At 36.8% G+C, this 25,971-nt stretch overlaps 1 protein-coding gene and 1 long non-coding RNA gene across 8 annotated transcripts in view; one reads left to right on the plus strand and one right to left on the minus strand.

The window, feature by feature from the left end:
- The window catches only part of PRICKLE2 (prickle planar cell polarity protein 2), a 362,678-nt gene that overhangs the window by 254,861 nt on the left and 81,846 nt on the right, over nt 1–25,971 (plus strand). For 6 of the 7 annotated variants that reach the window (XM_034440643.3, XM_034440647.3, XM_034440646.3 and 3 more), the window contains one exon: nt 24,133–24,246. In XM_034440643.3, the coding sequence (XP_034296534.2) occupies nt 24,133–24,246 (114 nt within the window). Of the gene's footprint in view, nt 1–23,661; nt 23,790–24,132; nt 24,247–25,971 lie in introns of those variants that run through there. The other variant, XM_087887995.1, reaches the window with a different exon arrangement.
- On the minus strand, nt 13,411–23,192 carry LOC148115561 (uncharacterized). The gene is made up of 2 exons (XR_015732694.1): nt 15,135–23,192; nt 13,411–13,749 (listed from the first exon to the last, which is right to left on the minus strand). It is a non-coding gene; the product is annotated as an uncharacterized LOC148115561 (long non-coding RNA).

Raw genomic sequence — 25,971 nt, forward strand, 5'->3', positions numbered from 1 at the left:
CAAATCTTATTAAATTAGAGAAAGTCAAATTCTGCCTCCCTTTCTCCACTTTTTCCTATGAACTGTAATAATGGGGTGTTATAATTTTGACTCATTATATTACGATTATTCCAAGTTGGAATCTTGTAAATTTAAAGATAACCTGTAGTAATCTATGCTAATGCAAGTGAATTTATTAAATAATAATTGAGCATGCCTGTAGAATGACTGCAAGCAGGAAGGGAATATAGGTTTGAGAAGCATAGATATCCTTAGATTTCCTTTCATCTTTCCGAAGGACCTCAGAAGATCCATGTTGCATGACCCACCAAAGTCTACTTAAGCTCCTGAGTTAACGCTAAACTCGAACATCTGGTGTTAGCTTTTTAAAAAGCAGGGAAATAGAAAAAGAAACTGTAAATTGTATGGTAGCACTTTATTGTCTTTATTGTATCCTAGTAATTGGGAGTCTCAAGGTTTTTGAGTAGTCTATGAATTGAAGGCATGAGAACACCAAATGAAGCTGCATTACCAGCTGCTTAGCAACATATAGAGGAGGTAGATGCTTAGCAACAGGTGATCTTCAGTTCCTAAGTTACAAGCACTTAGATTCCTGCATATTAACAGGATTTATTGGACCAGAAGGTTGCACAAGAATTGAGCCGTATAGGATATTTAGGCTCAAATGATTTGTTTCCAGATCTAGAGGACATCCTGCAAATTAGGCAGAGATGCATCCTTCAGCAACTCAATAACTCAGACTTCTCATGTACAGTTTTTAGGCATATTTTCCCCTTTTTTCCAACTTTAGCAGATAACATCAAATTGCTTCTTATGTTAAACCATAATAGCCAACTATGATTAACTTAAGAACTGGAAAACTAGAGCTCAGGATTTTGCTGGCCATTACATTTGGGAAACTTTGGAATAAGATAGAGTGGAGAAATGGGCCATGGACCACCTTATCTTTTTAGCCACAGATACCACTTACCCAGCCCAGTACAAGCAGGGAGCTATTCCATTATCTTCTTTCATATGCAGTAGTAACAAGTAGGAGGGGATGAGATCAGAGCTAGGAGAATATGGGGGCCAACAGTGGCCTTCTTGCAAGTGACCTGGCCAATTTGATAAATTACATCATCATATGAACATAAGTTTTGTCTTCTGCGTCACATTCACGTCCATGTTTTCTTTGAACAACATGTGTTCTAGGTTTGGATTTGTTCAGTGATTAGTGTAGAGTTTACTTTCCTAGGACTGCAGATTGATCAAAGCAGTGATTTGCAGTTCAAAAATAAAGCATTGAATTGCACAAATTCACGCTGCAATGATGAACATGAATCAAGTGGAAAAGTAATGGCATCAGCCAGGCAACCAAATGCAGATCAGTCTGCACTATGTTGCCTTTCCCATAACTATTTATGGTTGTTGAAAGTTGGACCAGGAAAAAAAAAACTAGACAGGAGGAAAAACCACTTGTTCAAACTGTAGGTGTTGGAGATGGTCCTGCACATTCCTTGGACTGCAATGGTGACAAGTAATCAAGTACTGGAGTATATAAATCCAAACATATTACTAGAAGGCAAAATCACAAAATTCTGCCTTACTTATTCCAGCAATCATGCTCACTTATGTCATGCGATCATGCTCACCTGGAAAAGGCAGTTATGTTTCAAATGGTCAACAGGTAAAAAGAGATGAGACTACCAAAAACATGATGGCTAGACATCCTCAAAGCTGACACCAGCCAGAGCATAAAACACCTGAAAGAAGCTCTACAAGATCAGAAATGTAGACAGAAAGCTGGCCTACAGAATCACTGTGAATTGGACATGATTGAACGGATATTATCATCAAGCTGTTGTGGCCAGTAAATCATGTTCATCTTATCATGTGATTTTAATGAATTCTGCCAGCTTTGGTTGAATCCAGCAATATGAATAGCTTGCGTAACTATGCCAACTCCGTGGATTTTTTGTTTTAATAGCAAAACATTATGTTTGCTCTCCAGTCTTGCCTCTTTTATTTTCCTCTATCGTTTCATTTTCTTAATGCACAACTGTGCCTGTTTTTTAGCCTTCCATCCGGTCTGCTGCACTTTTAGTCATTGTGACTCCTTCATCGCTTTTCTTCATTTTTCTGTTTTGGGGGGCTTTTTCTCAATTGTCTTCTGTGAGGAACAGATTTTTTTTTTCACTTTTTCTTCAAAACAAGATAATTCATATTTTCTCTAGTACCTAGGTATGAATTTGTCTTCCCATTAGCTTCATGGAACATGTATAATTTCTCAATGTTTTATAGCTGGGAAATTGTGTTTAGTATTGAAAATTTCCAATTAGGACTATGATCCTCCTTGGGAAGATTGGGTTCCCAATCATTCTTAAATATATCTCTCAGTGGTCATCAGATTCTCTTGATTCACATCCCAAAGGTGCTTTTTTTAAGCAAACAGCAATGGACTTCCTTGATATTTCTTGAAGACATTTGACTTCTCATTCAAGAAGCTTCTTCAGTTTATTTTTCATTTCAGAACTGAACAGGCTTCTTGGATGACATGAAACGTTTTCAAGAAAAATCAAGGAAGTCCAGTTGCTGTTTGAAAAAAAAAGTGCCTTTGGGACAACCATGTTCTGGATGTCTGAGAATGTCCATAGACACTGATTTACATGATTTTTTTTAATACTTAAAAATAGGGCTCACCATATAGCTATAAAATATAGGAGGTGACAGGTAGCACTATTTCTACTAAACCTGTGCAATTTTTGCCTCATATATTTTGTCCCACATATTTTGAGAACGGGCTAACCTGTCTCACAATCATTTGAGGAGAATGCTTGCAAATTCTAACAATTCCAAATGTGTCTTTGGGGACCTCTGATTTAGGTCTTTGAGTCTAATTCCCACAAATTCAGATTAAATCTTATTCGATACATGACTGTCCAAACCATAGTGGTCGACATGACATTGCTTCAGTTATTTGAAAACTGCTATTATATTCTCTTTAGTCTTTTTGCAGATAAATACGCTGAATTTCTTCAGTCTCATAATAGCATAGCAGTCCAATCACTGATTAAATGAAACTCATAGGTAGCAAGCAATACTTTTTAATTGGTTTAATTATAGCTGCAGAAATAAAGAAGCAGAGAGCTTAGACCAGTGATAAAGCAAAATTTTGATTACCTCAAGAACATCCTATGAATAGAATCAATTCTCCAGCTGATGTAAATAAGCCTACTTTAATAATTTGGTGGAGCAACATTGATTTATACCAGCTGAACATCTGGTTCATAATATATAATCAGACAGTTCAGGCTGGGCTGTTCAGCTGCTGAGCATCAAAGGAGTTCAGAGAGCATCCAGTAGATACACAGAATGGGTCCTCCATTAACTGGGGTAAAGAAACTCTGATTATCCAGTTTTCTGCTTTTCCATTTCTTATTGCAAAATCAATGTAAATTACTTGATAGTGATTTCATTTTTTTTGCAATCTGGGTTCAAGCTATACTAGAGATCCGAATTTGGTCTCTCAGACCTTTAAAGTATTTTATCATGCTGCTAATAAAACATTTAAGTTATTTTCTTCCTAGTAGTTTTAATTTCTGTTACCGGATGGCTGCTGTTGATGGTGATGACAATAATATTTTGTATTTTAAGCTACAGATTTCTGACTAGAATTTGGATAATAATTTATGAAATGTAAACTGTAGGGGAAAATATTTGAGAGACTACACATCCATTTTAAAAATAAAATAATCAAATTAAATTAAATTAGGCTTAATGGTGTGAGTCAGCATAGGTAGTCCTTGACTTACAACCACAATTGAACTCAAAATTTATGTTGTTAAGCGAGACATTTCTTAAGTGAGTTTTGCCCCATTTTATGACCTTTCTTGCCAAAGATGTTGTGAATCACTGCAGTTGATAAGTTAGTAACCCAGTTGTTTAGTGAATCTGGCTTCCCCATTGACTTGGCTTGTCAGAAGGTCACAAAAAGTGATCACATGACCTTGGGACACAGCAACGGTCATAAATATGAACCAGTTGCCAAGCATCTGAATTTTGATCACAGGATCATGGGGATGCTGTAAAGGTCGTAACTGTGAAAAACCTTCATAAATCACATTTTTCAGTGCTGTTGTAACTTCGAACGGTCACTAAACAAACTGTTGTAAGTCGAAGACTAACTGTAGTTGAAGCCCAGAAATTATGAGCAACTCACTCCTACTGGAGCATGCTGACCTGCCTCATTTATCACCAGGAAAACTCAAATCCAGGAAGCCCCCTCTGGCACTTGCACAACATCTGCCCAACAACTTTAACATCGATTCCCAATGAAAAGCCAAATGGGTCCCTGAACACCGAAACATAGGAAGACATATAAATTATGCCAGGTGCCAGGCTTTGAACTACCACGTCAGCAATGGACAATCCTGAATAGAATTCTCATTTCTATTCGAGAATTCTCACTTCTCATGGTGTCTGCTGGGACTATCTGTATAAATGGAGCAGAGTCCTCCCCTCAGTGTGATTGTGGGGTTTCATTTCAAACTGTAGATCACATTGTGACTGGCTGTAACCTGAAGGCATAAACCAGTCCAGTATCTGATTATTTTTATATATAAACGATGCTTCAAGGGTTAGATCAGGGGTGTCAAACTCACGGCGTCACCACGGCATCACGTGACGTATCAGGACTTCCCCCCCTTTGTTAAACCGGGTGTGAGCGTGGCCAGCATGCAATGCATCCGGCCTACGGCCTGCGAGTTTGACCGCCCTGGTTTAGGTGATAGATGGTTAGATGATATTTAAACCCAAGTCTTTTTGATGTTTATATTTTATTGGGTTCTATTAATCTAGGTGAAATGTTAATATATATTGCTAGTCCATGTATGATATGCTATACACTAAATAAATAAATAAATCCCAGAAATATCAGAACTATATTATAAGTAGTCATTTGTGCCTCAGCACATTCATGGAAATATCTCAAAAATTTCATTAATTTTTCTTTCTTTTCTTATTTTTACTTAATATTCTAAGGCATTGGAGATACTATTATGTCTTAATTTTAAGTATAATATTAAGATACAATATTAAGAATTTTAGCATATTATACAAATTTATATAAATTATATAAATATTGTATTGAAATAACATGTACTAAAAATTGAGAAGATGGAGCAGTTGATGGGTCTGTGTGACTCGATTTAACAATATGTTAAAAGATTGAGCTAGTTTTATGCTAACATTTTATGGATATGCTTTTAATTTTTTTCATTATCCGATATATTTTTCTGATTTTACTAGCACTCTAAATTTTTGTTTGTAGTTTATCAAATCTTCTCATTATCAGTATCGATAAACCTACACCCAAAATAATATGAATAGGTTTATTAAATGGCTGTAATGGTTTCTCAATTGTGTTTAGGTAATCTCCCCTCCCAATTTTTTTATTTAAATTACCAACCAGTTTAAGCAAAACAACTCACAACTGAAAATAACATGAAATGCTTATTTCAGGCAATGTTCCTTTTAGCATAAAAGGAACCTAATAAATAACTGAGCTGCCCATTTTTCATCTTAAGTATTCAGTACTGTTTATTCCAGAATTTATGTCCTAGTGAGGCTGTCTAAAGTTCTCCTGACAATCTGCAGGATTTATTTCTAATACTTTTACCACAAATTAGCATCCTAATAATTGGAGGCTGCCAATTTCTTTTGTGTTGTAGAGAATTATAGTCTATGAAACAAGCTTACAGTGGATACTAAAGACTGACTAGAAAACTCAAGGATGTCTTTATTTGTTGTGCATTGGGGACCGGGGGGTGAGGGGAGGTAATTTTATTTTGTCGTTCCAAGGCAAAATGGAAAGGACACAAATGTAGTTCAAGATTAGTTAACCACCTTGCCTTGATCTCTCTCAAGTGAGAGAATTTCTCTGCTCTTACAGAAACCACCTGCCTGAACCTAGTTATCAGAAGACTATTTCTGAATTGTTTTCCCTTGAAGTTACAGTACTGTCTATTTGATTGATTAGAGAACCAGGTCTTCAATCTAGGGTATCCAAAATATGATTTGAAAGTGATCATTTGTGCCTCAAGTGAGAAACCTGGATTAATGTGACTCATTTGTTTGTTTTCTTGATTATCCATGATATTTCCAGAAATTTTTTTTCCAAGTATCCTGCTTCTTCAAAGTCCAACTTTTCCTTCCATAAAGTTTCACAGGGAAAAAGTTTGCTTCAATAATTCCAAGGGGTTCATATTTTCGACACCCAATGAATGTAAAAACCTAACTCCCTAGTCCGCAATGCTGGGAAAAGTTGAAGGAAAGAAAAGAGGAGGATGACTAGCAGAAAGGTGGATGGACTCAATTACAGTGATGGTGGGTGCACCATTGGATGACCTGAAAAACCAAGTTGGGGATCATCGTGGAGAAAATCCATCAGTGAGGTTGCTAAGAGTCAACATCAACTTAAAAGCACATAATCGATCCAAAGTCAAGGATTCTCAAACTGTGGGTTGTAACCTCATCAAGGATCACCAACATGTGTGTGTGTGTGTGTTACAAAATTATATGAAAACTGATCAGCCTCACACAAGGGAAATGGAATCATTGGATAAGTCAGCAATGGGTGGAGTGGGGGGAGCCCAGAGAGTTTTGAGAAACAATTAAACCATGAAGGTAGTCTTCTGTTTAGAACCATCTGCCAATCTTAGCAGCGTTGTGATTGAAGGATGATTTCTTGACTGGGGGATGTGGCCAATGTCACAGCGGCAAGACGGGTTTTTTAAGGTCTCTTGAAGACCCGTCGATATCTCTTCAGTCCGGGGGTCCTAAATGACCCAAGTCATCCTAAAGGGACGACAAATAAGAGGAGCATAGACTGGTCAGCATAGGGGGATCGCAAACCCCCTGGCTGAACCAGAAGAACATACATTAATTAAATTCAGTATTTTTAAAACATTTGAAATTCTCTTTCCAAAAGTAAGCTTAATTCAAGAAAGCTTGATGGGAATTAGGTATCATTTAGTAAATGGTTATGTCTTTTTTTTTTTGCAAAACACTAATTTCTTTTAATTCATTAGATTTATTCATGGTGTGTGTGATCAAATTATTTCAGGGAGTTTCAGTATAGCAAAGTTTGAGAGACCTTGTGTTAAACAATACTGCTCCAATTAAATATGTTTCCTGTCACCAGTGTGTGTTTTTTTTCCTCCAAAATTAATAGCTCATCTTAGATCGCCTGAATCAAATGAGCTTCATCTGTGTACATCTCCTGAATATTTAGACAGTCAGTAGAGTGAATGCTGGGCAGTGTTTTTCAAGCCTGGACAGAATATCTCCCTGCTGTTGAAATCAACCTTCCTAACTTTTATCATGGCATTAAGGAGGTTAAATAAAGTGATAGAAAGGACAGGTCCTTGGAATCACTGTTAGTCTTGAAGACATAATCTTACTTTGGAGATGGAGGAAGAATTGCCCCCACTTATAGGAAGGAAGGTGTTTTCTTGGTCTCCTGCTCATAAGTGTCTCAGAGACATCTGGCTGGCCACAGTGAGAAAAAAATGCTGGATTGCAGAGAGCTTTGGCCTCATCCAGAGATCTGTTCTTCTGTTCTGAATGGTCCAGATGTTTTTGACTGCAGCCTAATGCCTAGGGATAATTGGATATACAATTAAGCATACACAGAGGGTGACAGATCCCCATGAATAGCCTAAATAATAGTAACAGGTACAATATGACTGCGGTGTCTGTGCTTATAAAACCTGACTTCACAAGGTGCTACATTTTTTCCTGATTCTTTTTTTTTTTTAAATAAATCTAATGTTTTATCCAGAGGCATTGATTTAGGTTTTAAGAGCTTCTAAGATTAGTCTCTGACCTGCTTCTTTCTGGTGTTTCAGAAAATCTGATGGAGTGAGCTACAGCTCATGAAGCTTATCCCTTCTAATGAAATTTGATAGTTGAAAAAGCTGCTATCAGACACCTTATTTTTTTGTACCATTGGCTATCATTATAATGTCACTATAACCATTGTCTTCTGCTATAATTATTAGCATAGCAGGTGATTTTAAGTGTAAGGAGAGGAAAGCTAATATATAATTTTATTTTTATAGCATTGTTATAAATGCACAGTTAGGCAAGCAACAAAAAAAAAAAACAAATCATCCAAGAGGCTGCTTCTGTATGTTATTTTGTCACACCACTTTATTTATAAAAAAGAGATTATTACATATATGGCTTTTTCATTGTGATTTCACATGAATGTAAATAAATATAAATAATAGTGCCAGTTCAGATCATCTCCTTAAAAGGTTTGGCATGAAATAGAAAACCTTAAGCATGTTTAAACCCTGTTTCTAATAGTGGAACGTGACATATTTTTAAACCCGGTTTGTGCTTAAGTCTCATGAACCTAAGTAGGCATTGAGCAGGTTTAAGCATACATTATACGGACTCAGGCACCATTATTTTTCTATAACATTTCTTTGTAAAAAGGTAAAGATTTCCCTGTCCAGTTGTTTCTGACTTTAGAGTACTGCTTCTCTCCTCTTCTTGGCTGAGGGAGCCAGCGTTGTCCAAAGATGTTTTCCATGGTCATGTGACCAGCATGGCTATATGCCGAGGCACATAGAACACTGTTACCTTCCCACTGAAGTGGTACCTATAAATCTACTCACATTTGCATGCTTTTGAACTTCTAGGTAGGCAGGAACTGGGGCAGGAATGTGAGCTGATCCTATTGCATGGCGCTCGGCTCTCGAACCCAGCCTGTCAGCTTTCCAGCTGAAAAACTCAACTCTTTTAACCCCTGAGCCATTGTGACCCCATTTCTTTGTAAAATATACATAAAATACCAAATGGTATTCAGGCTCAAAATGCTAATAAAGCACCTTTTCTGCTAATCTGTGATTTTTATTCACATTCTTCTATCTGTGCTGTAGTTTGGGGCCTGAAACTGAGAGGAGAAGAGATTTTAAAAAAAGAAAGAAAAGAAACTTTATTAGCACCTGCGGCATGGGATTACATGAATTCCTTCTTGTTCCTCAATTTTAATATGGATTAATGTGGTTTATGAACAACAACCTCCAACCTACGGAGGTTATTTTTTAATGATGGTTATCCTGATAGACAGGCTGATTAAATCTACTTAGGTGATCTCTTTCAGACAGTCTCTCTCTCTGGAAATGCTGTTTGGCAAGTTTGGCTGTGTTCAGTCAGTCGTCTTTGTTTTTTGGTCTTCTGCTTATGGTCCAGATAATAAATAATTCTCCACAGGCAAACAGCAGTGTTTAGCTATCAAATTCCAGAAGCTTCTTTCCCTCCTCTCCCCTTCATCACATTGAAAACATTATATATTCTAAGTACTGTATCCAATAAGCAGAACGGGACAAAGGCTTGCTCCATTTTGCAGATGTATTTTCTTATGTGTTTGTTTCTTTTTTCCATTAGAAAAACAGTTAAACCTCTTAACGTGGCTTTGAGACAGAAAATAAGATGTCTATAAATATCTTAGGCAACATTTCGTTTTTCTCTTTAAGGGTTCGGAGATTACGTCCACCATTAAATTGTTCTACTTTACAGCTGGGATTGAACAATTGCCTGTTTAGAAAGCCATGATAATTTGTTGAAGCCCCTCCACAAAAAAAGATATATTTTTTATTCTTCTATTTAAAACATTTCTGTACTACCTGTCTGGCAAATGTGACACTTTTTAAATGGCCTAGCTGTTACCACTAGAAGATGTCAGTTTATACCCTGCAGTAATTTGCCCTCCCTATCTGTAGCAGTGAAAAAGTAATCAAATGGTGATCCTGAATCTGATTACACCTAATAGTATATTCCTGTTTTTTTTCTCCCTGCAAAAAAAAAAAGGGGTTGTTTTTCTGCTTCAGTGGTAATGATGTTAATATGAAACAAATAGGAAGACGCCCATGCAGTTGGTAGGCAGCTTAGCAGCTGCTCATATCCATGCTGAAATTATAATGGAAATGGAAAATGAATTTTTTTTCCCTGTAATGGTCCTCCCCAGTTCTGCAGTAGATTGCAATATAAAATCATTGAGGACTCATCATTGCAATCTTTTAGGACAGGACTGTACAGTCACACAGCCTTTTCTTCACTTGTTTTATAGATCTTATAGTATTATGATGTTTAGTTACAATTGCAGCCTAGATTTTAGCATTGTCTGAGCTGGCTGTTTGTTAATAACAATTGTGAAATGTGCTGTTTTATTATTGTACTAACATTTATTATGTAAATGTTCATCAGAGGCCTTTCCTCCTTATAAATTGAATTAGAAGTATTTAAAACCCAGAAGTACAATCAATGCAATGAACCTAAACTAGAGGTGAGCAACTCTTTTGTTGCTAGATACATTTGGTGTGTTCTCTTACCTGCACATGTGATCTATTCACAAAATGGTTGACTGTAAATGCGTTCTAGCAGCACACATCCATGAACATCAACTGGCAGTCAGAAGACATGATGAAAACTTTTTAATTTCACAACATATAGACAGACTTAAGCATAGTTTCAATTGGGAAAATTTGACCATCCTAGACCAAGCCAATTCCAAAAACCCCAAGGAATTTCTAGAAGTCTGGCACTCTGACAAATTAGCCATCAGTAGACACATAGAGATTAACAATGTCTATAGACTATGCAAAAAAGACAAACAACCAGCCAAAAAGGGAAGATTTTAAGTCTTAAGTTCAAGATTAACATCAGACCAACAATCAAATAAAAAATACCCTAATCGAGAAACTATCAAAGAAGCCCAACCAAAGAATCTCTAAGACCAACCCGACCAACACTGACAAAGCAAGCCACTAGAATATAAACTGGAGGCAAATTACACTCCTTACTAGCACTGATGATATTACCTAGTTTGGGTAATGAAATGTCTGCAAGAAAATAACCAAGCTCAGAGAGCATCAAGGACTCCTCATTTCAACCCTGAGCTACAAATATTCTTTATTTGCACTATATGGTGTTAACCACTCAGACCAGTGGTTAATCACTAAAGCTGGTTTATGCCACAATCTTTCAACCTTGCTTTTCTGATCTTAATACTGTGTGATCTCCTCCAATTCTTTTGTCTTCTGCTATCCTCAAATATTACCACATCAATTACCCACACTTCCTTCTTTTTAACCACAGTTAAGTCTTACGAGCCAAGACTTTTTATCAGTTTGAATTCAGAAATCCACAATATTTTAACCTGCTCATTTTTGAATACTTTATCAACTATATGTTCCCATCCATTTTTCATTTCTGGCAAATGATAACTTTTACAGATGTTATTAGTATGCTGTTTAAACTGGATTTGGCATTTTTATCCACCTATCAAGTCCTTCCCAAGGGTTTTTGTTTCATGCAGGTGTGTTATTCCTTATTTCTGGGGAGAGGGTCGCTAACCACTTCCTATAAAATTATTATTTATATCATACATTTCCATTGGCTGATGGTTGTATCTTATAAAAAGTTTTCAGTTTTTCTATTTTTCCACTTCATTTATTTGACAGATGAAATCTGTGGGATTGCACTTGTACTTCAGATGCTTGTCTGTTAATGTTTGCAGTGCAAGCATAAGATTATGTTTCAAAATGATATCCTGGAGCTGATTTCTAGGAGCACATTCTACCATCTCGGAATTTTTACTGTCTTTATTATCTGTACATTACGCTCCCCTGGGTGTCATCTCTGAGGAATGTAAGACTGAAATGGTTGCTGCGGATCTAAGGAAACTTTAGTGTCAGTAAAATGACTTGCATATTGCTGGAACCATTTTGAATTTCTTACTTTAAAATGACATCGTTGATCATATTATACAGAGTAGAGTCAAAATATCAGTGAAACGCTACGCTTGGCAATTGCTCTCTTTTTCTCTAATTCCTAAGGAGCATTTTCTACCGTGAACCAAAACTGAACACAGCATGATTATGTATCTTTCAAGAAATTATAAAACTCTATTGATGAGTATCAGAGCATGGATCTTTCAAGACATTTCATAATCTGCTGGATTCGACTTTGATCTTGCCCCTGCTTTTGCAGTGTGAGAGCAAATTTAAATGTCAAACCCAATATTACCGGTATATAAGAGTCCATCTTATCATTTCTTCCAAAGGCAGTCCAATCAAACTTATTCTGTGTAACTGAGCAGAAGATGAGCATAATAAAATGCATTTATTGTGATTTAGCTGTTATATTATGCCTTTCTTCTAGAAACATCAGAGGTTTATATGAGTTACCATTTTTATCTCTATAATAGTGGTCCTCTTGAGGTTCATTGGAGGAGGAGGGGGAGAGTGAGTGATTGACTGAAAGACATCCAGGAGGGGGATTATTGAGGGTAGACATAAACATAGTTCTGTCCAATCATAGACTTCCTTATTCATTTATTATCTTATTGTTTATTATTTTTGTAAATAACTCAAAAATTTAACTAACACTCCTTTTTTCTCTTCTTTTCTTCAAAACAACAACCCTGTGAGGTGTGTTGGGCTGACTGGTCCAATGTCACCCAACCAGCTTTCATATGCTGAAGGCAGGACTCGAATTCAGAGTTTCCTGGCTTCTAGCCTGGTGCCTTAACCAAATTGGTCTAACCTTAACCCTGACAACTATACAGCACTAGTTCTCTTTTCTCCCCATCAGATTCTGCTTTTTCAGTCTTATTTGTGCACACTTATTGGAGAAAATAACACATATTTCTCTAGAATGATTCACTAGAACAATGATAAACCTGGGGCATAAGGGGAGCCAGATGCCTTATCCATGTAATTGAGCAAACTTTCTTTCCTTGCTCATTATAAAGATTCTCCATATGTTTAAATCCATGTTTTTTGGAGTCAATGATAGACAGAAATGGCAAAACCAAATCTCTCAGGAGCTGTCATCGTAAATTCTGCCCTCTCATAGCAGACAGGAAAGTGGCTTATAGTGTCATATATGTGACCAAGCATGACAGCAATTACAGATAATTGCACTTGTGTCCTGTCAAGCTTTAGATAATGTGTGTCAATTACTGGGCCATCTAGATGGGTCAGTAAAAAGCAGTGATTTTTATTGCTATAATTGGAAGCATTGAAGGGATGTTGTTTGGCTTTGTCTGGGGTCTAGTTATAGGTTCATTATACTCCATTCTGGTTCCAGGTCCTTTGCTAAATCTAGTTTTCTTTTGGAGCATCTAGTTTTCTCTTGGAGAAACATGGAAAATGAGCCACAATTTTTCCATATTTATGCCCACAATTATATCATTCCCATTCCTTTATGTTGGTTTTGGCATCCTGAAAAGAAGATTTATGATGGTTAGAATGTAGCTCGTCATCCATGACGGTAAGAAGTAAAGCATCTTCCATGGAGATTAACATATTACTCACCAGAATAGGACCAGCACTGAAAAAAATGTCCTATTAACCAGTGTCAGAAAAAAAAATCTTTAATTTTATATAATGAATAATATAATGAATCAGAAGCAAACCAAATCTGGTAACCACCAAGGGTGTGCTGACTTTGAAAGCCTCTGAACATGGGTAGAATGTATATTGAGTCACTAAATTTGGAAAAACTAACATTATATTTCTATTGAAGTAGCTTATGAATCTTTACACTCTGTGGAAGATGAAAATCTGATGTTCTAATCATCGTTGCTTGTTTGCAGCACATCTTTAGGTCCACGGTGCATTCTCAGGCAGCGTCTGAATAATATGAGTGGATCCAGGGAACTGACTTGCTTCTGAAGCACAACAGATACAGCATGTCCTGAACAATAGATCAAGATCACCAGAATAAAATTCATTCTCTATTTAGGATAAGCTCAGTCTTACATTGGCTTTGTCCAGTTGTAGCTTAACTAAGCAAAACCCAAGAGATCCTTGCAAAATATTTTTTTGGGGGGAGAAGTTGTGGGCTGGCTTTGTTATTTGGTTAATGGGGGTGGGGGTGGGGTGCATTTCCATTCCAGAAAGTACAACCGAGTCACTGACATCTGTGCAATGTCTCCAGACCTCTCCACAACAGTTCAAGGCTACCTTTAATTTTTAAATATTTGACAAAATGAGATACATCGATTAAATAGCCTCCAGTTCACATCACATTCTGGAGCTTCGCATAGCCATTGCAGTTATTCTGCAGGAAATTTTGCACGATTTGTGTTATTTCACAATCTAGCCTAACTTTCACATAAGCATATTTGAAAAATGGCAAAATAAGCAGAATGTTATTTCAGGCTGGTTTTAGTAATCAAGACCAGAGACAGCAATCTCTGCCTAAGCCAACAGCCTGGCTAGGAAAGCATGGGAATAAATATTTAAAAATGCTAAAATATGTATGGGAAAGTTGTACTTTTCAAGACACCACTACACATTTTGGGTTTTTCTGGATGTTAGTTCTGTTAGTTGGCTCCTCGTATGGATCTGGCTGGCCATGGCGAACTAGATAGATTAGTCTAGTGCAACAGCTGAGTGTCATTTTGTTATGCATAATTCTTTGCTGATGGATGCCATTTCTCAGGGAAATGGTTGGAATGTCTATTGTTTTTTTTTTAAATCATGTTATTAAACTTTCAAAAGAGAGAAAGAGAGACAAAGAAAATGAACAAATATAAAAGGACTAGAATTTCTAGCTTTTTAAAAAGTTTACACTGTATTTATTAAATATTTTTGACAAAGGAAAAAAGACAAGAAAAGAGAAGAAGGAAAAAAATAAATATAAATCATAAAAGGGAATTTTAAAAAAGGACTTTACAAGTCCTTAATTAAATAAGACTAAGTGTTAGGTTAGAAAATATTTCATTAGTTGACTTCTGAATATTGTATCATTTTAAAAAAACTGCATGCCAATATTAAAATCTAGTTGGTTTGTACATTTCAAAAGCAAATCATCACACTATAGCTCACAAAGTAATTTCTGTCTAATCAGTAACAGAATTATCCTTATTTAACAGTAAGAGTTAATATTAAGACGATATTAAGAAATTTTCAGATGTGATATAAACTCATATATGGAATTATAATCCCACAAATGATTTCCAAGTTGAATTAAATTATGTGCCAGATTTACTTTTTAAATACAAAGTTATTTTAGACAATGAGATATATACTCCCACAACTTAATTAGCTGTTCTTTTAAAGAGGAACTGTACATACCTTCCAATAAGAAGCCTCAGAGCCTTTAAACATATAGAAAGCTAGTTTTGTATTCTTTATGGAAATAAAGGGTTTAGTAATATTTAAGTTAAAAATAGAAGGCTGGAAAGAGAGCTTCAGTTTCATTTTATTATAAATCATTTTCCAAAAGTGTTGAGCTTGACAATGTTGCCGCCAAAAATGGAAAAATAACCGAACCTGATTTTTTAAAAAATGAAGTGTCTATTAGTGTAGTAATATATCAGCAGCAAAATAGTTTTCTCCAAGTATAATATTTGGTATAAATTTTATGTTTTTCCATTGAAATCCTCCATTGCTGCATATCAATTACTGTGTCTAAATTCTATATCCATTTCCCAAAGCTTTTAAAGAAAGCCGTCCAAAAATTTTAGTACTCTCTAAGGAACATACAACTGTCTTTTAAAACTGAAAAATCTAAAAAGAAGGGGGTGGGGGGAAATCAGAAGTAAAATACCAAATATGACTGATGGATAACTATATGCATTACAAGCTACTGTAATTCTTTCCCTCAATGCCTTTGAATAAAATTGGCTCAAGTTGAAAGAGAATTTCCCTGGTTCCTTCATTTATAAAGCTCCCCCCCCCCCAAAGCTCATTTTTTCCCCTTTATGCTTGAAGGAACTATTAATTCCTAACATGCTTATTGCCTTCTTGCTGCCAATATCTTTATTTAACTGCTTACTGTTTGAACTGCTAGTCTCTGTGGCAAAATGAAAAATCAGTACTTTTTGGAAAAAAGAAAAGATCTGTATTTATTTTAAAAGTTTTTGCTTTGTCTTGCTCTGACCCATTTCTGAAACTATTAGTTGCATGATTCTCCAAGATTTTGTTTGATGCAAGACTAGACCTGTTTTAGCAATTGTCTTCGTTGCTTCCAACATTTTAAATTCTACCATGCAAAGCATTTACATTATATCAATAGCTGCATTTAATTTCGCATTTATCTCCCATGGCTTTCAGTACGAATAACATTCTATACTGTCCCACAATTTCATAACAGCTGTCTACAAAACACAGACACAGAAATTCTTTTTCTCTTAAGTTTTAAGAAATATTCCAGCTCTAAAGTCTTCTGTTTTCAATGTTACATTTAGGATGACAGGTTTGTCAATCTGCTTTTCATTATTTATAATTAACATTTTGAGGGAGGAAAACATTTTACAAAGATTATGGAGAACACAGCCAAATTCAATCCTCTGTATGCTGAATTTGTTCAAACCACACTCACTTTCCTCTGCCATTTGCTCTTCACTTTGACAGCAATGGCAGTTACCCAGAGTATGTGATAGTGATACAGGGAACACACAAAACAGGACATGACCAATAGGAGAAACAACATGGAATGATGTTCCCATGTTCATTGTGGTACATTGATAATTGAAACTGCTTGTTTGATTTTTATTTAACTAACCATCTACTGACTTACGATGATGGGATTCATGAATATCTGCCCTGTTTTCCCCAAAATAAGACATCCTCTAATAATAAACCCAATCGGGCTTTTGAGAGCATGGCAATAAGGCCGAGCACTTATTTCAGAGTTCCAAAAAATATAAGACAGGGTCTTATTTTCGGGGAAACATGGTAATTATTGGCTGCCTTAAGTCATCTCCCTTTATAAGAGTCATGCTGAAGTGTGGACATATTTCAAAACTGTATTATTAGCATTACTAGCAGCTAGGGCTATGCAAATGCCAGATGGAATTATAGCATATTTGTAAATTGGGTCCTTGGTGTTCAATGAGCTTGGTTGTTTTCTTGCAGCCATTTCATTACCAAACTATGTAACATCATCAGTGCATACGATGATATCATCACCACATTTTCTGTATGGTTGTGTATGCATTTCTGCTAGCATATATCCATCCATCCCCAACTTATTCTGTATAAAACTATTTTATTCAGTTTTCAACAATCCCCTTAAATCTAATCAAACCTGCTCTTTCTCTTGTATTGGTTAACATCTTCCAGTCTGGAAGAGGAGAAGCAAATGTGTAGATGGCACAAAATCTCCACCAGGACATCAGCGCAGGTCTAAATTGTTGATGATCTGCATATGAGCCAAAACTGGAATCTAGATAAGATACAGGCAATCCCCAGGTTAAGAATGAGTTTTGTTCCCAAGTCTCTGTTTAACCTGAATTTGTATGTACTTGTAAGTCAGAACTCATATTTATGTATGGACTATAAGTCAGAACTCATACTTATGAATGGACTGCCATTGTACAGGAAGTACAATTGTACAGGAAGTACAATGGTGGACAGCACTATACTTCCTCAAGTCAATGAACCACGGAAGCCATGCAGTGATTTAATGAACAACTAAAAGTGTTCAAAAGGCATATATATTAAAAAAAAAATACGTGGCTTCAGTAGTTCATAAAAACATTGCCCAGCTTGAGCGGTTCAGTGGGTTTAATGAAAGATAATGCCATCTGCCATTTTTAATAATAGGTAGCCTATTCATAAGTACAAGTTGTCCATGTCAGATATTCTTAACCCAAGGACTGCCTGCACTCCATAAAGAGGCTTTGGGAAAATAAACACCAAATAGAAGGGAATACCACTTTTGTAATCTTTACTAAATACTTTGCTAGACCATTATATTGAAGATAACAATGAAAACCTCATGGTTTGCAGCAATTTATCTTTCCAGAAAAAAGCAATATAGACAAACGTATCTCACATTTTCTCGAAACCTCAAAGCCAAGTGAGATTTTCACTGACCACAAACATGGTTTATATTTATCATTTAATTCAAGTGGTCAACCCCACATGATCAATTAAATAGCTCTTAGAGGCCGCGTCTTTAATATTGTAGGATAGATGAATTGCTGATTAAGGGAAAGCTTAATAGACCTGAATTGGTGATGCAGTATGTTGTGGACAGTATTATTCTCACTCTTTAATATCAAATTTGCAACTAGCCTTGGAAGTTTCTTTGGATTCTAGCTTGGGTCCATTTATTTATTTATTTTTCAAATTTATGGAAAGCGCCTCTGAGCGATGTACAAGTCAGAATTCATTTTAGCTAAATAGTGGAAACTGCCAGAAGATTTTTCTGCACATCTTTTAATTGATATATGCACTATCCAGGAGAAGACAGATCTGCTTACCACTTCTTCCTATTCTTCCTATTTTTGTTTTCAACTTCTCTGTGATAATTAGTTCCTTTTAATGTAGTTAAAACTTAATTGTATGTTAAAGTTTTAGATAAGTAGAGTAAATAAAATCATTTTATTATTTGAATAAATCTAAGGAACATTCAACTTAGGACATTTGTAGATTTTATAACCTTCATCTTTATTTTTAATACTGGATTCTATATTTCATGTTCTTCTAGTTCATGGTTGACTCTTCCTTTTTTTTTTTTTTCCATTTTCTTCTAGTTGACTCTTGACATTGACCCTTCTATTTATGATAGGCTCTTCAGAATTTGTAAAAGATCACCTGCAGGGGAAAAAAATTACAAATAGATGGCAGTAATAGACACTTGTAAGTGTTAATGCTCAGTTTCCAGGTTACCGTATGTGAGTTGGGCAGCCATATAAATTTGGCAGCAGCTGCCAAAGAAGCCAACACAGTTCTAGGCTGTATAAACAGAGGGATAGAATAAAAATCATGTAAAGTGTTAATACCACTTTATAATGCCTTGGTAAGGCCACACTTGGAATACTGCATCCAGTTTTGGTTGCCACGATGTAAAAAAGATGTGGAGATTCTACAAAGAGTGCAGAGAAGAGCAACAAAGGTGATTAGGAGACTGGAGGCTAAAACATATGAAGAACAGTTGCAGGAACTGCTTATGTCTAGTTTAATGAAAAGAAGGACTAGGGGTGACATGATAGCAGGGTTCCAATATCTCAGGGGCTGCCACAAAGAAGAGGGAGTCAAGCTATTCTCCAAAGCATCTAAAGGCAGAACAAGAAGGAATGGATGGAAACTAATCAAGGAGAGAAGCAACCTAGAACTAAGGAGTAATTTCCTAACAGTTAGAACAATTAATCAGTGGAACAACTTGCCTCCAAAAGTTGTAAATGCTCCAACACTGGAAGTTTTTAAGATGTTGGATAACCATTTGTCTGAATTGGTGTAGGGTTTTCTGCCTAAGCAGGGGGTTGGACTAGAAGACCTCCAAGGTCCCTTCCAACTCTGTTATTCTAAAAGTAAGTAAGTAAGTAAGTAAGTAAGTAAGTAAGTAAGTAAGTAAGTAAGTAAGTAAATAAACAAACCATTCTGAGAGAGAAATGTGAATGCATTTGGGTAATCCATGTGCAAAAGGAGCTGGCAAGATTTATTTATCCCAAGTGATGTAAGAACTTAGTATGAGAAAACTTAACGTATCATAACTATCATCTGGGTATTCTCTTTTAATGATGCATTCGTTTTCACAGTTAAGAAGTCAGATGATTCTGAGGGCTGATAAAAGTCAAAGCCTCCGAAAATGATTTAATGGAGACTTGAAGGATTTATCTTCATAACAAGGAAATGAAATCACCCAGGGAGGCTGGGCAGGTAATTGTATGTCAGGGGGGAAAATCTACGATAGGCAACAACTGAGTTTACCTGAAAGGATATTTATGGAAAGAGATCCAGTTTTTCTTAACGAACTGTAGTTCATTTTAGGTGATGAAGTACAGGTCAGGACCTGCTTTCTTTACGAGGTTTTCTTTTGTCAGATTTAAGTTTTCCCAACTCATTTGCCCATGCTTATAGAGCTATCTTTTTTCCAGACTGTAGAGAGATAGTTCTAGCAGACCTCTAGAAAATCTTCTAGTGGAAATACTTAAAATCAGTCTACATTGTGTTTATTGTTGGTTCTGTTTTCTGCCAAGAAACAAATACTTACTCATGAGATAACCAGATTACCTTTCAAACGTGTTATCTTGCCTTGCCAAATGTTCTCTTTATAGATACTTGCCTTAGGGAGTTGTATGTCATATTTTTGGAGCCATTCAAGCATAATTAGGTGTGTAATGTTGGCTGCTATCTTTGTGGGTGACAATTAGAGCAACTTTCAGTCTATCAGATGTGTTGATAACCTTGTTAGATTCCTCCTTGGGCTGGATTGTGGACCGAAGGAGAGAAATAAGTGGCTAAAAGGTCACCACAGTTATAAGGAGTAGCTATTTTAATTTTACCACCTGTGTCCCTTCCTGGAAAAATATGATTCAACCACTATTATTCAGCTACCAATTTGAACATTGTAAGTCATGTCACTTGGGTTTGCCCTTGAGGAAACTTCAGAAATAGTAATGGTAGGAAAAGGGGGCAGCTGAACTTCTGTCAGATGTTTACCAGCAGGAGCATATCACTGGTGTACTTACCTTAGTTGTCCATATCACGGTCCTTGTTATATATAATTTTCTACATGGTGTGAGATCTGCCTTCCTGAAAGTATCCCAAGATACTTTGGTATCTTAGGGCCTCCAATTTTGGTTTATTATAGTTGCTGACTTGGAAGAAAGATCAGCTGGAATCTACTGGAGAAAGTCCTTCTTAGGGATGGCCCTAGCTATGTGAAGCTCCCTTCCATTTGAAATTTGGATCACTCAAAAATAAATATTTCAGGGACAAGTACTATGATGCTCATGGAAACCAATTTGCCCATAAACTCTTCTCTTTTAAAAAAAAGTCTTTTGAATTTAAAAAAACAATAAATGGGAAGCTAGCACCATCAGCTTCTGGCTTTATCTTTAGACCCAAGAATATCCTTAGACCTCTTGTGAATGGATGGATGGATGGATAGGTATCTGCAACCCAATGAACCCTAAAGAAGCTGGCAGAAAATAGCCAATGGCTTTTTTATCTGAACGTATTCCATCTACCATGGAAGCTATTTTGTGAAAATACAATCCCGTTGTTTAGTGAGAGCATCACAACTACTCTGAAAATTCTACACATGGGAGTTGTCAGATGCAAAACCAAGCCTAAGGTGTTGAGATGGCTATATTAAGAAGCTTAATTTCTTCTTTCCTCTACTTCTCCCAATGTAAAACCCAAAATCTCAAATTAAGTGGACATTTTATCTTTCCTCATACTTACACAGGGTGTTAGATCCAGACAGTCTTATAGGCTGTGGATCCCCTGCACTCACAAATAACATATCCCATTGATTTCAGTTGATCTTTTCCAAGTATGAATATCCTGGATCTGATCCATCAGGTTTATAACTTCTTTACAGGAGATTGTTCTCCCTTGGTTAACATCCGCACTTCTTTCAGTTTTTAAAAGTATAGTTATCTATCTACTTTTGGCCTGTTATTTTATATATACATATATTATAATTAACACTATAATCTGGATAATAGATCTTTCAGTACCTGGAGACAACAGAATAAAAGACAAGAGAAGCACAAGTTTCAAAGTCCTGCAAATAGAAGTAGAATCACTGTGGCAGAAGAAAGTAAAGATATTACAAAACATAAAGATAATAGATGGCAAATATGATGAAGCAAGACGGTTTTACTCTCTCTTGTCAAAGGCCTGGGCAAAGATTGTCTGTCTATCTACATGGCCTTAGGTATCTTGGAGCCAGATTTTAAAAGTACTAATGATTTAGGCACAATTTAAAAGATTATAAGGCTTCGGTTGTTAAAATGTTCACAGGAATGAAGATTTTACAGTTTCAAGAAATAATTGTTACATTTCCACATTTTCAAGAACTAGTTATTATGTTAATAGTTATAGAAAGGTATGTCTTTCAAGACAGAACATTCTGCAATAATCATCTTAATTGAGGTGAAAGATTTAACTTGGATTGCCAATTAGAGATCTTTGGTGGTAATGATAGTTTGAAATTCAAGACTTGAGACGCTTGGCCTTCTAAGAAGAGGCTGACCCTCTATTGTAGAATTAGCAATCTTTTTTTTTTTTTTCTTGCAACATGAGAGCAAGATCAGTGAATACTATTCAACAATGGCAGGAGACCACTGGTATATTTTAGCAGTATCTCACATTCACTCACTCATTCAGCGCATACATACCAATTATTAAACTCTCCTTGATGGCCAAGGTACAGTAGGGTGTGAAAAATCCTCTTGGACCAATCTCAGAAGTGATTTTTGATGGACTAGAAGATGGGACTTCAAACTTCTCTTCTCTCCAGCTTTTTAATAGGCAATGGTGGCTTTACTTGGCTGAATTATTTATATCCTCAACATCATTCATACAATGTTCATAGTCATTCAATAAGTAGTCTGGTTAGAGCTCAAGATGTTGCTTGCCATGACTGTACTATGACAGAAGGCAAAATTCTGATATTGATATATTTGGAGATATTCCTGTACAATTCTTATTTTTACAATTCAGATCTCTTTTCTAATGATCACAACTTTTCAATGTTTAGCATCTGGCCACTAACTTATCCTGTAAAAGCTTGCTCCCTGTCCATATTTTATGTTGTGCTGACATCAGAATGGGAGGGAATTATTCTAAACCTGTGATGGCAAATCTATGGCACGCATGCTGGAAGTGGCACGCAAAGCCATTTTTCTGGGCACGCAAGCTGTCGCCCAACTCACCTGCAGCTGCGCTTGCCCACGTGTCCCAGCTGGTGTTCGGGCCTCTGGTGCGCATGCATGCAATTCAGGGGACCCAACTGGTCTTCGGAGCTTTCCTGTGCATGCGTGCGTGTTTGCGCATGTGTGCGAGAGTACTGGTGTGCAGCATGCGCAGACAGCATTTGTGCGTGTGAAAGCCATGCACATGTGCAGATTGTGCGATTGTGCACTCAGCGCATGGTGTGGGGCGCGCACAAAAGCTGTGCATGCGCAGATGGGGTGGTTGCATGCGTAGTGTACAGTGGGGATACATGCAAAAGCTGTGCACATGCGCAGATGGTGTGGTTACGCACGCAGCGCATGTGGGAGGAGCCGCACATTAGCACAGATGGCACACGCGCACGCAAAGCGTGCATCTGTTCGGCACTTGGTGAGTAAAAGGTTCGCCACCACTGTACTAAACCATAGTTTGTTTTATCATAGTTTGCTAAAAAAAAACCAACAACACTAATAATGCTAGGTTCACATAATGTGCTAAGCCAGTTTCCAAAGCACAGTGGATTACGGCACAGTAATGCCAAAATGAAGAAAACTATATCCTGGCTTGATAGGTTGTGAAATGAAATATAACATACCCATAATTAAGTATTACACCAGCAGCATCCAGAGCGAGGAACGATCCCTTCTGCAAGATGGTGGGTATGGCATTGTAGTCAAGACCTCTTTCCTGTGGGCATCAGACTACGCTGTACTGTTTGTTTGGAAACTTTAGCCACAGCCGTGGAATCAACAGGAGCTGTCTGTACATCATAAACACCCCTATTATAAATGGAATTTCCTGGGACCTGGTCTCGCTGCACCGCTTAGTCTGTTGCACTTTTCATGATGGTTTTTAATTACATACTCTTAAAGAGAACTTTCAGTCTTCCGACAGATTTTATCTGCTGATTATTTTCACAAATTGTTACAGAAAAAGCCTTCAGGGCTGCAGTGTAGGTGGAGGCTCAGTTACCCAGTCATAGATTGGATGCCAAGGAGCAGCGTCTTAACCTATGCTTACAAAGGCAGGTGCTGACAGTTCCATCTCGCCAAGGGAAACATGCTCACATTCTGGAGACTAACCGAGAAGACGGTAAAGAAACAATCTTGGCGCGTTAGACAGAAAACAGCTAGTGTTTTTCTCTCGCTTTGACCCTTACGTCAAACAGATTTCTGCTTCTGTCAAATGGGCTTCCTCGTAAGGAAGGTTGCCTCTCTCTCTCTCTCTCTCTCTCTCTCTCTCTCTCTCTCTCTCTCTCTCTCTCTCTCTCTCTGTGTGTGTGCGTGCGTGTGCGTGTGTGTGTGTGTTGCATGCATCTCCAGCTGTTGAGTAATTATTGCTGCTGAGAATATTTGGTGTGTTTCTTGCTAAAAGCAAATATGTCCCAACCAAAATTCAAAACATTGTACTGCAGCCCTCCTTTTCTAACATTTAGGTTCATCAATACTACAGCTGTCTACCAGAAGACAAAGTACCTTATGTCAACAGCCCTGGAGAGAAAGCCCGTATCAAACAGCTTCTGCACCAGCTGCCTCCACATGACAATGAGGTAAGTCATTCAGAAATCAACGAAGAAATACTGGAGCACACCTAGCGGGGGACAGGCCATCATTCTGATGTTTGGGTTGTGTGTACCAGCCAACTAGCCAGCTCACTGAGTCCTTTGGCAGAGGATTTGTTAAAGGTTTATTTTGCGAAACCCTTGGCGGTTTTGGGTGGGGTGTTAAAAAAATATGGAAGAAGTTCCCACTCTCTATAGCTGCTTTTAGTTAGATGAAAAGGCCCCAAATCCTCACGTTTCAGTCAAAAAATGCATGTTTGTTTAGTGCCTCTTCGAATTGATGTATAAATAGTTCATGCTTTAACTTTATATGTTTTGAATTTCAACTCCAGTCCAGTTCATAAATAAATTATATCAATTTCAATAACACTTTGAAGATCTAAAGGTACTATCTTATTTACATGAAGTAGTGTGTGTTCTTAGGAAAGCTTTTTTAAAGTAAGAATAGTTCACAACTTCTGAAATAAAAAGTTGAAGAAGAATCTACAACTTTTGGAATGAGACTCAGTAGAGATATTGAGTTGACCTTGATGTTAATGGGACACATCTGTATTATAGGAAATGTTTTGCCAGCATATAGCATATTTACTCAGGTTTTCTAAAAATTATATGGGATCAATTAGCCTGTTCTACTACAGTTGCTAGACTTCCACTTTTCCTACTTTTGTATTAAATTGGGCAATTGAGAAAAAGCACATACTTATACCAACAGTCATATTTCTCCTTTTAGTTGTATATGGCTTCACCCTCAGGGCACATTAAAACAGGCGGCTTGTGCTATTTCTGCAACACACAACTGTGAGCGCCAGTGCAAAGAAAGGCCCAAAAGACATAACAATAAGTGGGTGAGGAAATACAGAGCAATTTTAATGGAAATAAAAAACTTGTTTGGGAAGTTGATGATGCCTCCAGCAGAGGGAATTTAATTAAAAATAAAAAGGATAAAATTATTTGGGGTCAAACCTAAATGAGGGAATGCTGGAAGGAATATTTTACTTTTGTATGGGAATGATGAATAGGGGAAATTAAATGAATGTCATAAAAATGATGGGTGGGGAGCCATAAATGCTGTTAGTATGTTGAAATGCTGGGTGGGGTATTCTGGAAGTTAAAGTCCACATATCTTAAAAGTTGCTAAGATTGAGAAATACAGAAATATGGTAAGATGGTTCAGTTAGAGAAAGGGTTGCACATCTACAACGGATGAGGTCGGCATATGAAGTCACAGTGAGATTTGTTTAATGTGTTTGCATGATGCATCTCTGCCTGAAGAGTAGAAGGACACTGTTATTGTTTCCCCAATATAAAAAGAAAACCTATCAAGAATGAATACAGAAATATGAAAGGGTTTTTGCTTGTCTGGGAATGTGCTTGACAGATTGAAAATGTACCACAGATACATTGAGCAAAATGTCAGGAGTGCATTGAGGCTTTATGCCAGGCAGGGTATGTGCAGACCAGAGTTTTCCCTCTTTTATAGGTCATAGAAAAACACGAATGTAAAATAGTAGGCTTAGAAAAAGTGTTTGCTGAAGTGGAGAGGCCTGAATTAAGGAGTATTTTGGGTAAATACAGAGTTGAAGATTGGTTGTTGGATGCAGTAAGAATGGGATTATATAGTAGAGAAATAAAGTATGTGTAAAAATAAAGGAAATGCTCAGTGATTTGGCATGTCTGATGACTTCTTTAGTATTTTTTGGGAATGCTTGTTCT

Source organism: Pantherophis guttatus, chromosome 2, assembly GCF_059756535.1.
Source record: "Pantherophis guttatus breed Tessera chromosome 2, ASM5975653v1, whole genome shotgun sequence".
NCBI lineage: Eukaryota > Metazoa > Chordata > Lepidosauria > Squamata > Colubridae > Pantherophis > Pantherophis guttatus.